We start from the raw sequence: 14,978 nt of genomic DNA, 5'->3' as shown, positions 1-14,978 counted from the left end.
GCCCAGGCTGGAGTGCAGTGGCACAATCTCAACTCACTGCAACCTCCGTCTCCTGGGTTCAAGTGATTATCCTGCCTCAAGTAGCTAGGATTACAGGCGCCCGCCACCATGCCCAGCTAATATTTGTATTTTTAGTAGAGACAGGGTTTCACCATGTTCACCAGGCTGGTCTCAATCTCCTGACCTCAAGTGATCCATATGCCTCAGCTTCCCAAAATGCTGGGATTATCAGCATGAGCCAGGGCGCCTGGCCCAAATTCAACTTTAAAAAGATTCCACTTGCATGTGAGATTATGTGGTATTTGTCTTTCTGTGGTATTTGTATTTCACTTAGCAGTGTGTCCTCTAGATTTATTCGTGTCATTCCCAATGACAGAGTTTTGTTCTTTTTTCTTTTTTTTTCACTCTTGTTGCCCAGGCGGGAGTGTAATGGCGTGATCTCAGCTCACCACAACCTCTGTCTCCCTAGTTCAAGTGATTCTCCTGCTTCAGCCTCCCAGGTAGCTGGGATTACAGGCATGCGCCACCACGCCCAGCTAATTTTGTATATATATATATATATATATATATATATTTTTTTAATAAATATGGGGTTTCACCATGTTGGTCAGGCTGGTCTCGAACTGCCAACCTCAGGTGATCTGCCCACCTCCACCTCCCAAAGTGCTGGGATTACAGGCATGAGCCACAGCTCCCGGCTGAGTTTTGTTCTTTTTAAGGCTGAATAATACTTCGTTGTATACGTGCACCGCCTTTTCTGTATGCATTCATCTTAGGCTGATTCACTTAGGCAGATTCCATATCTTGGCTACTGTAAATGGGGCCGCAGTGAACATGGGAGTGCAGATATCCCTGAACATACTGATTTCAATTCCCTTGGATATATTCCCAGAAGTGGGATTGCTGGCTCACACGATAGTTCTATGTTTAGTGTTTTGAGGAACCTCCATGCCATTTTCCATCGCAGCTGTACTATACACCGGCAGTGTACTAGGGTTCCCCTTTCTCCACATCCTGGCCAACACTTACCTTCCATCTTGTTCATAAAACCCATTCTAATGAGAGGGAGGTGGCGTGTCACCGTGGTTTTAATTTGCATTTTCCTAAAGATTTAGGTCGCCACCAGTCAGCTCCGGGCCCCAGAGCTTCTTCAGTACTTGCTGCCTATAGTAAGCATCTTAAACTTTAATGTGCATATGGATCACCTGGGAATCTTGTCAAATGCAGCTTCCAGGTCAGGTCTGCAGTGGGGCCTGATATTTTGCCTTTTGAACAAACTCCCAGATAATACTGATGTTACTGGTCCCAGGACCTGCCTTTGAGATAGCATTTTTTCATGAACCTGTTAGCTGTTTGTTTATATGTCTACTTTTGAAAAATGTGTTTGGTTTCTTTGTTCATTCTTTTTTTTTTTTTTTTTTTGAGATGGAGTCTCACTCTGTCGCCCAGGCTGGAGTGCAGGGGCATGATCTTGGCTCACTGCAAGCTCCGCCTCCCGGGTTCATGCCATTCTCCTGCCTCAGCCTCCCGAGTAGCTGGGACCACAGGCACCCGTCACCACGCCCAGCTAATTTTTTGTATTTTTACTAGAGACGGGGTTTCACCATGTTAGCCAGGATATTCTTGATCTCCGGACCTCGTGATCCGCCCACCTGGGCTTCTCAAAGTGCTGGGATTACAGGCGTGAGCCACCGCGCCCGGGCTCATTCTTATATTGGCTTACTTGTTCTTTTGCTGTTGAATTGATTGAGTACCTCATATATTTTGGATATTAGCCCCTTTTCTAACGTATGGTTTGCAGATATTTTTGCTCACGATGTGGGTTGTTTCTTTACCTTGTTACTTGTTCTTTTTGCTGTGCAAAAGCTTTTTAGTTTGATGCCATCCTGTTTCTATTTTTGCTTTTGTTGCCTGTGCTTTTGGGGACATACCCAAAAATCATTGCCTAGGTCAGTGTCATGGAGCTTTTCCTCTGTGCTTTCTTATAGTAATTTTACAATTTCCAGCCTAATGTTTAAGTCTTTGATCCATTTTGGGTTGATTTTGGGGCATGGTGTAAGACAAGGGTCTAATTTTATTTTCTGCATATGAATAGCCACTTTTCTCAGCACCGTTTATTGAATACACTGTTCTTTCCCCTTGGCATGTTCTTTGTGCCTTTGTCAAAAGTCAATAGACAGTAGGCTGGGCACGGTGGCTCACGCCTGTAATCCCGCACTTTGGGAAGCCAAGGCAGGTGGATCACCTGAGGTCAGGAGTTCAAGACCAGCCTGGCCAACATGGTGAAACCCCATCTCTCCTAAAAATAAAAAAAAAAAAAATAGCTGGGTGTGGTGGTGGGCATCTGTAATCTCAGCTACTCGGGAGGCTGAGGCAGGAGAATTGCATGAACCCGGGAGGCAGAGGTTGTAGTGAGCCGAGATGACTCCACTGCACTCTGTCCAGCCTGGGCAACATTCCACCTGTGTTCTGGATATATATTCTTGAGGGTATTCCCATCTGTGGATAGTTGCCAGTTAGATCTCTGTGGTGGGGAAGTGAAGCTAGAGTATTCTTTTCCTTTTTTTTTTGAGACAGCATCTCACTCTGTCATCCATGCTGCAGTGCAGTGGCATTAACATGGCTTCATTGATCTCTTGAGCTCAAGTGATCCTCCCACCTGTCTCCTGAGGAGCTAGGGCTACAGGCACGTGTCACCACACCTGGCTAATTTTTAATTTTTTTGTAGAGATGGGTTCTTGCTGTGTTGCCTACCTTGGTCTCGAACTCCTGGACTCAAGCAGTCCTCCTGCCTTGGCCTCCCAAAGTGCTGGGATTACTTTGGGTGTGAGCCACTGCGCCTGGCCTGTTTCTTTTGTTTAGTATTTTTGTTTGCTTTGTTTCATGAGCTATTTTGACTACAATTTTAATATTTTTAGCAATTTTTCGGATATGAAGAAATTTACTTCTTACTCATCAAATATATTTTAGTATTTTGTGTGTTTTTTAGATTTCCTTTTTTAGGAGTGTTTCCAACCATAAACTGCCAAATAGAAACACACACACACACACACACACACACACACACACAGGTTATGAATAAGCAACTCATTGAAATAGAAAAAATTGATTAATTAAAGCACCTATGGGATTTTTCAGCAGCCAAATTAGCATTTTTATTAAAAAAATCTTTTAGTGTTATTTAGTCTACATAGGAAGAGGCTTACTTATGTAGTTGATAAGAGTGTGAATTGATCAACTTTTTGGAAAATAATCTGCCAGTATAATTAAAATTATAATTAAAATGTACCGTAGGTCAGTTACACCACTTTGAGAATCCTATACTACAGAAAATAAGAAATATAAAACAAAAACATCAACGGGATCCATGTATATTGATGATTATTGAAAAGTCATTAGTGGTGGGAATTTTTAAAAACAACCTTAATATCCAGCTAATAGGGAATAAAGAAATCAGAACTTATCTATAATGCGCATTACTACACTGAAATTCAAATGATACATTTGATCTACATTAGTTGGAATTAGTGATGTCCATGTACTGTAATGGGAGAAAGTAAACTACTAAATAATGTAAGATTTGAGCATGTTCTTTAAACAAAACAAATCAATAAAGCCCCAAAAGGACATACTATTGAAAGCAAGTCACAAAATCCAGAAATGGCAGGGAAAATGTTCAACAATTTGACTATGTAAAAATGAAAGTTTCTTCAAAACAAAGATAATATAAATAAAATAAAAGTTATGACACAGACCTTAAGAAACAAACTTGCTAATTATATAGAATAAATGTGCAGAATATATAAAGAATATCATTACATGAATTAGAAAACTAGTAAAACATATCATTATGAAATTTTCAGCGAGAAATACAAATGGCCAGTAAACATACGTAAAAATGCACAATCTCTCTAATAAGTGGAGAAATCCAAATTAAAAGTAGAAATATTTCTCAATCATAAAATTGGCCAAGATTAGCTTTGGTAATTTCCTCTGTAATTAAGGGTGTGTGGAAATAGGAACTCTCATATACTGATGGTGGGAGTATAGTATCATTAAATTTTTTTGAAACACAGATTTTTAATTTTTTATCAAAATATGGCCCAGCGCAGTGGCTCATGCCTATAATCCCAACACTTTGGGAGGCGGAGGCAGGCAGATCATGAGGTCAGGAGATCGAGACCATCTTTGCTAACACGGTAAAACCCCGTGTTATTTGTAAAAATACAAAAACAAAATTAGCCAGGTGTTGGGGGGCACCTGTAGTTCCAGCTACTCGGGAGGCTGAGGCGGGAGAATGGCGTGAACCTGGGAGACCGAGCTTGCAGTGAGCCAAGATCGCGACACTGCACTCCAGCCTGGGCGACACAGCGCAACTCCGTCTCAAAAAAAAAAAAAAAAATTAAAGATTCATACTTTGCCTCAGTATTTTATTTTTAGAAATCAGTCATAAAAGAAAAAACTCACTTAACTAAGGTACCAAAAAGATGAATATACAGGTATAGGTAACAGTAACAAATAACTGAATCCAACATAAAAATTCCACAGTGAAAAAGTGACCAAATTATGGTCAAATACCCTGTTGAATAATGATGCAACTATAAATAAGAATGAGAGAGACTTATATGCACTCATAAGCAATGATCACCACATTCTATTTTACATGGAAAAGCCAGTCAGGGAACAACACACAAAGCAGTATTACGTCATGTAAAAACATGAGCATGTCTATCTGCGTGTAAGTGGATGTGGATGACTGAGTGGGCAGGGCGCTGGCAGTGATACATTTCATTCCATAGACCTAAGCAGTATTTGAATTTTTATAACAATAGCCTATGTGTTTCTTATGTGATTTGCTAGAAACAATTTAATTTCTCGAGTTGTAAAAAGGTGTATTTTAAACCTGTGTAAAGGTACCTGGAGATCATCGTCATTCAAAATAACAACATAAAACAGCAATATAAAAACACAGATATTATTATAGTACGTTAAATACTATAATATTCAAGATGATATTAAAATTACATATATCTACATCTATATGCATGTAAGGATGTCAATAAATGATATTAGTGTCTAAAATTAAATTGTAGTTTTTGCAGACCTCTGTGAATATATTAGAAACCACTGAATTGTACACTGTATGGGGGTGAAATTTATGGTATTTAAATTATATCTCAAAGTTCTGCTAAAAAATGAATGGCTTGATATTCTAGTGCTAAGGGATGGTTTTATTTAAAATATAAACTAATAGTTTCCAGTAGATTCCATTAAAAATATTACAGCAGGGATTTCCAGATCACACACATTTCCACCTTTTTAGAATTTTTGACTATTTTCCAAAGTCTTGAATTCAATGAGGTGCAGGTGGAAGAAAGCGTTTACAAAGTCAGTGGGTTACAGGAGAGCTGGTGTGGGCTGAGGCAGAGTGGGGAGAGAGGCTCCTTTCAAATGGAAGCCTCTGGAACCCACAGAAAGCAAGTGTAAGGTGGGGCAATCTTCTGGAAAGCTACCAGAGAAAGGTTTTAGGCCCAACTCTCCAATTCACAAACACAGACAGGGGCATCTCAATGTTTTCTTAAATCCACTCTTTCTATATAGACACAAGGAAATAATTAAAAGGGGATAATTCTGGTTTCGTTATTTCATTAAATTATCAACAAACAACTTTTGAAACAAAAACTATAAATAACAAAAACGATAAAAGTGAAAGTCAGTAAAATTATTATCTGTTTAATAATCTGTATCTGTGGCTCAGATACAGATCGGGCAAACCAGCCAAGGGTGAAGCCCCTGCTGTGGATGAAGTCTCCAGCTGTAGATGAAGCCCCCAGCCTATGGATGAAGTCTCCAGTCGTGGATGAAGCCCCCAGTCATGGATGAAGCCCCCAGCCCATGGATGAAGCCCCCAGTCATGGATGAAGCCCCCAGCCCATGGATGAAGCCCCCAGCCCATGGATGAGGCCCCCAGTCATGGATGAAGGCCCCAGCCCATGGATGAAGCCCCCAGCCCATGGATGAAGCCCTCAGTCGCAGATGAAGTCTCCAGTCATGGATGAAGTCCCCAGTAGTGGATGAAGTCCTCAGCCCATGGATGAAGTCCCCAGCTCATGGATGAAAACCCCGGCCATAGATGCAGCCTCCAGCCGTGAATGTCCCCTGTGTTCTCCAGGAGGTTTCTTGGGTGTGTCCCGCAGCTGCTCCATCAATGTGGCAGCCCCGTCTTGCTCATCTGGGGGCATTTTTCAAACCTGAGAAGAAATCATAAGCCCTGTGGAGACAGTCAATATATTTCTCAGGGTTATCTGAAACAAAAAAAGATCAATTATTACAAAACATGGGAGACACTGGCTGCTTGTCATCAATGCCACACATATTACTGTAGAAAGTCAACAGCAGCCTTGAAAGGGGTAGAACAACCCCTGAGAACACAATGAAATTATAATGTTTTGTTACATAAAAATAGAAAACCTCAGCGTGACATGAAGTTCAATTTTAAAAAGTACAAAAGATACATGGTAAACAGGAAAAAAACACGGCCAGGCATATCACAAAGGTTTTAATATACTTAAAATATAACAAGTCTCTAAATATAGGGAAGAAGAATACCAACAATCACATGTAAGCATGTTAGAGACATGAACAAATAATATAAAGAAAAAAACAGAAATGGCTTTTAATCTCATTGAAAAAATTTAAAAAAATCACTTTAATACCACTTTAGAGACAAAATTTTAGAAGTTCCACATGTAACTATGTTAGTGTGGCTGTACACACATTGTTGCTAAGAAAGCCCCATTAGGCACCTGTGGAGAGGGATTTGGCAACATTTAGCAAAGTTGCAAAGCAGTAACACTTTGACCTACAATCCGACATCTTAAAATCTATCCTAAAGGAGACTGGCAAAAATTGAAAAGACTCGTGCACAAGAACATTGGTTGCAACAGTAGAAAATGTAGAGCATACTTCTAAACTTTAATGTCAATAAAAATCATAATGCAATTAGATAATTCTTATGAATAAATAATAAAATGTGTGCAAACTGAAAATTGTGAGATGCAGCAAAGAGCATTATATGAGAGCAATCTATAAGCTTAGTTGTTTACACTGGAAACTCAGAAAGGCTGAAAGTTAATTAAGCATACAACTCAAGTTAGAAAAAGTAACATCAGAATAAACGCAGATAATGTAATGGAAGGATAACAGATGAGAAATTGATGAAATAGAAAACAAGAACAATACTAGGGAGAAGTAACAAAGCCAGCAGTTGTTTTCCAGAAAAGTCTAATACAAAAGTCATTAGTGAGATTTATCAAGAAAAAAGGGAAATAATCAAAATTCATATCAGAAATTCATAGGAAGACATAACCACAGAAGTAGCAGAGATTACAAAACAATCAGTGGATATTATGAATAAACATATGTATTCAAATCTACGTATGTATTTATTATGTATGTAAACATATGAATATGGATATCATGCCAATACATTTTAAAATGTGTACAAAATAGACAAAATCCTAGAAAGTATAATTTTCTAAAATGAACTCATGAAGAAATAAAAATCCTGAATAGTTCAGTAGCTTCTATGTAAATTTAATCAGTAGTTAAGAAGTATCGGTCTTTGTCTCTTTCTTTCCCTTTCTCTCTTTTTCTCTCTCACACACAGAGCCGTAATACTATTATTGGCTAAATCCAAAATTACAATGGAGTTGTCATTCTAATCCGATTAAAACATTTCCATAAAATTAATGAAGGGGGCTACTTTCAATTAATCTGATGAGAATATTATCTCAATACCATACAAAAAATTAAGTACAAAAATAAAAATTGCCTGCCAATCTTATTGAAGAGCACTGGCATAAACTCCCCAGAGGAGAAGGCAATGACCACGCCTCCAATAGGAAGAATCAATACAAACAAAACAGTGTGTACCCCAAAAAAGCATATCCTGACTTGCTCAACCTTATAGCCAATATTTAAAAAAATCCGGAACACACAGGGCCATGGGAGTGGCTGTTGGAGAAATTTTCATGAAGGAAGATTACAACTAAGTTTTAAAATACTAGTTTTGTTTGTTTTGTCTTGGAGAGGAGGTAGAAGTGGGAGTAAAAATAGGGAGTTTGGTGTAAGATGAGAAAAGCAAAGGAAACCTGCATGGATGGGCTGGAGGGTGTGATGGGAGAACAGTGAGAAGTACGCTTGGGGAAGCAATTGGAAATAGCAGCTAAGCTTAATCACAATCTATCAAAAGGGATTTGTTGAAGAATTAATGTGTGACTAGGAACAGGGAGGTTATGGGCTTGTCGGCTCGACAGTGGGCACTCAGTTCCACTAATGAATGATGCCTGTGTGGACAGACAGAATGATGAACAGGCAGATGAATGCGTGGGCTTTATGTGAAACAGGTCCTCTTGGTTGTTGACAAGATACTGTTTTAAAGTTCCATTTTGCCATACTTCGAATAGCTTTTCATTAGCTAAATTTAGCTACATGTAAAATCACTAAGGCAGACTTCCAGAGTTCCCACATGAAAATAAAATGTAAACCAGCTGTGACCTACTTCAACACCATCATCGGAAGTCAGAAGTTGAGCTCCTTTTTGATGTTTAAAGCCTGCATAATATTTGCTGTATTATTATTCAGTGTATTACTATTTCCTTTGTGATGGAAATTTGGTTTGTAACAATTTTCTATTCTATTAAAACACTGCTACATAGAAAATCACCATGGACATATTTCTCCTAATTGTGGAAATATTTTACATAAAATACCCTAGACATGGATGAAATTACCAGGTTATTAGAATTTTAAAATAGGTACTCCCAAATTGTCCTCTTACAAATTATATGAATTCATAAGCTTCCAACTGTTATGGAGTTGCCCACTTTGAGAAATCTGTGCTAAAAGGACCCAATCAATGCTGATGACAATGATCAGGATAATAGGTACACTGGGAAGACAACAAAATGATTTAGATCTTAGACAAGTCATTCTAGGTGTCTCCACTGTTTCAGTTCTTGCATTCATTCTTGGGCTTTTTCCTTTTACCAAATAAAATAGCTCCTTGACATCACATGAGTCCATGCTATGCTTAATGAGTATGGTTAGTAAAAATGCCTATGACTAGTTATCTTCATCTATGCAAGTAAATATTAATTCGTAAAACACTTCAAATGTAAGCAGTTCATAATTAGTGAATGAAAAGTACATAATATATCAATTAGAAAAAGTCACTATTAAAAAGACATTATTTGTGTGATAAAAAAGATTGCCATTTTTGTATTTTTCTACAAGGTTAAAGAAAACTAAGTCAACTTATACAAGTGAGTTTTAAAAGCCTTTACACCAGGCGTGGTGATTCATGCCCATAATCCCAGCACTTTGGTAGGCCAAGGTGAGCAGATCACCTGAGGTCAGGAGTTCGAGACCAGCCTGACCAACATGGTGAACCGTCATTTCTACCAAAAATACAAAAAATTAGCTGGGTATGGTGGCATGAGCCTATAATCACAGCTACTTAGGAGGCAGAGGGCAGGAGACTCGCTTGAACCTGGGAGGTGGAGGTTGCAGTGAGCCGAGATAGTACTGTTGCACTCCAGCCTGGGCAACAAGAGTGAAACTCCGTCTCAAACATAAAAATATTAATTAATTAAATAAAAGCCTTTAACCCAGAATGCTGAGTAAATTGGCCAAAAATGCTAACCTATGTATTTCAATACTATAGGATTCACGTTAATAGAGATAACCAGATGAAATGCTTCTGGTATGTCACCTTCCCAACCCACTCGAGCCAGTGTTTTTTTCTGTGAATAACAAAAACAGCAGAATTTACTTGCCTATCCATAAGAGGTTACCACTTCTGTGTATTGCCCCAAAACAGGTGGTGGCTGGGTGAGAAGGGGGACAGCCCTAAGGCAGGAGATGGGGGCTCCAGTATCATGGGTGAGCTTCCTAAACCTCTGCAACTTTCGGCCCCTAAATGGGATGAGCCACGTTTAGCACAATGCCCAGAACAAAGTAAGGATTTGACACATCACACTTCTCTCCACATTGTTCTGTCATCAGCCACCGCGTCCTGCACCTCCCAGCCCACTGGGCTCTGGCTGTTTCCATCACATGAAGAATGATCCAGAGCCTGGCCTCCAGCCACCCTCCTGGCCTTGCTGCTTCTCACTCTGCCACTGACTCTTAACAGAACAGCCTGGCTGTCCTCAGACATACCACACCCTTCATTGTGGGAATCATGCAGCCCTCCCTGCTCCTTCCCCAGGGAGCCACGGGGCTTTCCTCCTCAGGAAGACTCTGCAAGCACCTGGATGAAGGACCCCCCTGTCTCTCATCCTCCCTTAATTTTTGTCTCAGCTCTCCTTCCTTCCACTCAGTGCAGCACACACTGATTGATCCTCCATCTTCCCCAAAAGACAGGAACAGCACAAGCAGTAGAGAGTAGATTCCAATGATAGAAAAAATAGTCAGTGATTTCTCATTTCCATTGATCATCAATGAAGAAAATGTATCCTGAAGGTCATGTACCTCCTATGGGACTGCTGCATCCTCAGCCTCCTGAATTTCAGCCCAGCACCTTCCTTCCCAGCATCGCAACAGGTCAGGCCTTACCAGCATCCCTGTCTTACTGCCTTTGTGCAGAGCCAGCACCAGGACAAGGGGAGGCCTTGGGATTGTCCCTCCCCAAAAATTTGAGAAATAATCCTTTACGTCACGAACAAAGCACAGCCTTATGCATTGGTGGTCAGTCCCTCCCAACACCTCTGTCACTGTAAAGCTGGCAGCACCCCCCCAAGGTTGGCCTTTCCAGACACTGGATCTCTAAGTGACAGTGTGTGTCCTTACCTTGAGGCCTGGGTGCCCAGTCTATCCTGTCCAGTGAGGGAGCTGCGGAGAAGGGGGGATTCCAGGTTAAGGGGAGACTAGCAAGGCTCCTGCTTTTATGCTGCCCTATTGGGAAGGCTGTTAAAGAAACACAAGGTGCGAAGCAGTGAAGACAGAACATGTTTTCATTACTTAAACCAATACATTCCACAGATGGAATAATAAGAAATGCTACAACCAAGCTAACTGAATCCAACAGCATATCAAAAACATAATCCACCATGATCAAGTGGGTTTCATACCAGGGATACAGGGATGGTTTAACATATGCAAGTCAATAAATGTGATACATCAAATAAATAAAATTAAAAACAAAAACTCATATGATAATCTGAATAGATTCAGAAAAAACATTTGAGAAAATACAGCATTTCTTTATGATTAAAATCCTTCAGCAAAATCGGCATAGAAGGGACATACCTTAAGGTAATAAAAGCCATCTGTGACAAACCCACAGCCAACATTATCCTGAACGGGGGAAAGTTCAAAGCATTCCCCCTGAGGACTGGAACAAGACAAAGATGCCCACATTCACCACTTCTACTCAACACAGTGCTATTCACTACAGCATTGGCTGTAAAAGCAAGACTGGAAACAGAACAAATGGATACCCATAATGAGTGCTTAAGTAATTTTGGGAATAGTCATAGGGTGCAGTACTTTATAGCTCTGAAACAATACAGTGGATTTACATTTGAAAATGTGGAATGACAACTAAGGTGCATTGCCCAGTGATATATGCCGGGGGCAGAGGACTTTGTGTAAACATGATCATGCATCAGCATGCATTCCAGGCACATGTTTCTATTTGCACATAGATTGTACAAATGATATGCAAGCAAAAATGTTGACTTGGTGTTTGGAAGTTCAGAGTGGAAGGGAAATTTCCTTGCTAACCTTTTATGATATTTAGAGTTATTTCTAACCGTGAATATGTAATACATTTAGAAATCTTAGCTAACAAGAAAAGCCTCTGGTCCTGGCCTCCTGCTGGCACATATCATGTGGACATGGCCCTGTCATGCTAATGTGTGCAAACTGAGAAAAATCCAAGAATGGGAGTCTGCTTTTTTCATCATACAAATAATTGTTAATAGAAATAGTATGATAATTATTGATCATTGATATACCATGCATATTCTATTAGATAATAATAAATTTCTGACATTTGAACTATACTTACACATGGAAATTGAAATATATGGATGAAATATTGTGGCTTATAGAGGCAAACAATTGTTTTATTGTCATTTTACAAACTGATCATCATTCCTCAACGCATGGGTCCATGTGATATTAAGTAGCTTGTTATGTTTGGGAAGGGCAGTGATGACCACAAGCATGACTTCAACTACTAAAGTACAATGGAGATTTCAACAATGTTTTGTTTAATATTTAAATATTTCATTGTGCTCCAAGGCTTTTTCTCACCCTAACAGCTCTCATCCACATCATGTGGGTCCCATTAATACAGATACCTCCAAATGCACCACTCTTCCATTATATCCAGTCAATTGCTGGTTACCTTGGGCCTACAATGGGGGGCAGGGGCTGCTGGCCACCTCCTCATCTACAGTAAGAGTCAATGAGCAGTTAAGTGGATACTGAAAACCATTTATCCTGCTGGAGTGAGAAATAAATGGTTTCTTTTTTTTTTTTTTTTAGATGGAGTCTCGCTCTGATGCCCAGGCTGGAGTGCAGTGGCACGATCTCGGCTCACTGCAAGCTCCGCCTCCTGGGTTCATGCCATTCTCCTGCCTCAGCCTCTCGAGTAGCTCAGACTACAGGCGCCTGCCACCACGCCTGGCTAATTTTTTTTTTTGTATTTTCAGTGGAGACGGGGTTTCACTGTGTTAGCCAGGATGGTCTCAATCTCCTGACCTTGTGATCTGCCCGTCTCAGCCTCCCAAAGTGCTGGGATTACAGGTCTCCGCACCTGGCCATAAATGGTTTCTTTCAATAGGGTAATAAAATGCATCTTTTCCAAATTATTTATATGACTCAAGGCCCATCTCAATTTCAGATGTGATTAGCCTCACTTCCTGATTCTCACCAAGGTGTGTAATGTCATCCACGGCCCAGTGCAGAGGAAAACAGGTGTTGCCGTCAAACTGCCAGGGTCCCATCCTGCCTCCTCATTCACTCCGGGAGCTCCCTTTAAGCTAGGAGTCAACAGCGAGGATGGAAACATGAGTGCTTCTGAAAGTCCTAAAAGTTCAGAGGCAGACTGTCAATTTCTCCTCCACCCCTGGGCACACACCGGGAGAACTCTGTCTCCAGGTTGAAGGAAGTGCCTGTGAGAGAGTTGTGTCCCTCAGATTCTGTTCACCACAGGTGACACTCGATGTGACCCCAAACCTCTTCTGCACAATCCCAAGGAGTGCTGACTAATCCAACCCAAAGGCTGTTAAAGGCTGTTTGGCAGAGGCAGAAAAGAAAAGGCCAGGTGTTCTGGGAAAGACCACCTTCACATAACACAGCACCCTCATAGCCCAGAGAGACAGTTCTTACTATTATGCCAATAAACCTGGAAAAGACCAAATCCAATATGACACATATTTCCTTTTTTGTTTTGATTTCATGCCTCCTCCCTCAACGTCCCAAGGAGCATGGATACCCCAAAGGCCCCTGGGAACTCTCTCCCATTGGATCTTACATGGAAAGTAGTTACCTACCTGCAAAATCCTCATCATCAGATATGCTCTCCACAATCAAATCTGTAGAAACACAAACATCATGATAAGTCATTAGAGAGAAGCCCATCCACTCCTCCCACCCCAGCTGAAGCCCGGGTGCTTCACACAGGATCCCCTGATGTTTCCTCTGCTTCACAGACATCCCTATAGCCTCTCTGGACATTGTTTTATTCTTGCAAAATCATTTGTCTCACCAGACCCCAAATCCTCCTTCCCAAAAGGAGCCCAGAATCAGGTTTCTGTACCCTAGAGACAATGTTTTTCCCTCAGGAAGTGAGTTATTTCAGGGTACGTACCGTTCTCCAGTGTCAATGGCTCCTGCAGTTACAGAAAAGAAAACATTAGAAGGGTGAAATGTTGCCATGCACGTCACACAGATCTGATATTCTCTCAACAACTTGAGAAAATTAGAAGGGGTATAGTGATTGAGTCAAAGATCGAAGTCCCCCAAAACTAGCACGGAGGACACCTGTGGAAAAGACAACACCTTTTCCCACAGAATGTATCTTTAAAGTGCATTTAGATTGGCAGTTTCATAACTCTTAATCCACAGGGGAAAACTGCTGTGGAGGGAAACACCTCTACATTGCAGTGGATCGTGGATGCTGCCATCTACCACGCCCCAGTGTGCCCGGCATGGGTTGATGAGAGGTTGCCAATCAATAGCACCACACCAAGGGAATTGCAGATGGCATAAATAACCCACATTGGCAGATGTTCATGTCTACATCTGACTGGAAAGAAGCCAGGAAAGCAACATTTCTGTTCAAGACAAAGGAAAGTGTCTTACCTTGGTAGCATCTTCTTTTTTACAGATGTATCGTACAGCATCCTCATTAGTGATGTCGTATACAGTGCCCTCATAAGAGATGTCTTCTATAGTGTCCTCATTAGAGATGTCATGTACAACAGCCTCATTACAGATGTCTACAGCGTCATTAGAGATGTCACGTACAGCAGCCTCAGAGATGTTTACAGCATCCTTAGAGATGTCACATACAGCAGCCTCATTAGAGATGTCATGTACAGGAGCCTCATTAGAGATATCTACAGTGTCCTCATCAGAGATGTCTACAGCGTCATTACAGATGTCATATACAGTGTCTTCTTCAGAGATGTCTTGTACAGCACTCCCACAAGGAGCTAGGAGAACACAGAGTAAAGGTCAGTGCCCTGGTGGTGAATCACCCAGGGAGCTTGCTTGGTGTGGTGCATGGAGGTGGCTGATCACAGCATGGGCCGAGCTGATGCTAGGCCATCCTCCCGGGTGGACCTGCACTAGTGAAGCTAAGAGACATGACTCAGAACACTTTCTGCAGTGGGAATCAGTTTCCAGGTTCAGATATGCATTATCCAGTGAAGTGGGGAAATATAAAAAAATAGAAATTG

General features: G+C 40.8%; 1 protein-coding gene across 1 annotated transcript in view; it reads right to left on the bottom strand.

Annotated features, from left to right (window-relative positions):
• Positions 1-3,127: 3,127 nt before the first annotated feature.
• The window catches only part of LOC101139703 (uncharacterized), a 52,473-nt gene continuing 40,622 nt past the window's right edge, over positions 3,128-14,978 (bottom strand). Inside the window, exons 13-17 of the mRNA XM_055350949.2 lie at positions 14,380-14,732; positions 13,886-13,907; positions 13,569-13,610; positions 10,855-10,896; positions 3,128-6,305 (exon numbers count right to left, since the gene is read on the bottom strand). Coding sequence (XP_055206924.1) covers positions 6,229-6,305; positions 10,855-10,896; positions 13,569-13,610; positions 13,886-13,907; positions 14,380-14,732 — 536 coding nt within the window. The 3' untranslated portion in view covers positions 3,128-6,228. The remainder of the gene's footprint in view (positions 6,306-10,854; positions 10,897-13,568; positions 13,611-13,885; positions 13,908-14,379; positions 14,733-14,978) is intronic.

This window comes from Gorilla gorilla, chromosome 13 (genome assembly GCF_029281585.2).
Source record: "Gorilla gorilla gorilla isolate KB3781 chromosome 13, NHGRI_mGorGor1-v2.1_pri, whole genome shotgun sequence".
Taxonomy (NCBI): Eukaryota; Metazoa; Chordata; class Mammalia; order Primates; family Hominidae; genus Gorilla; species Gorilla gorilla.
Note: the sequence above shows the minus strand (reverse complement) of the source record. Positions and strands in the feature narration are given on the sequence as shown.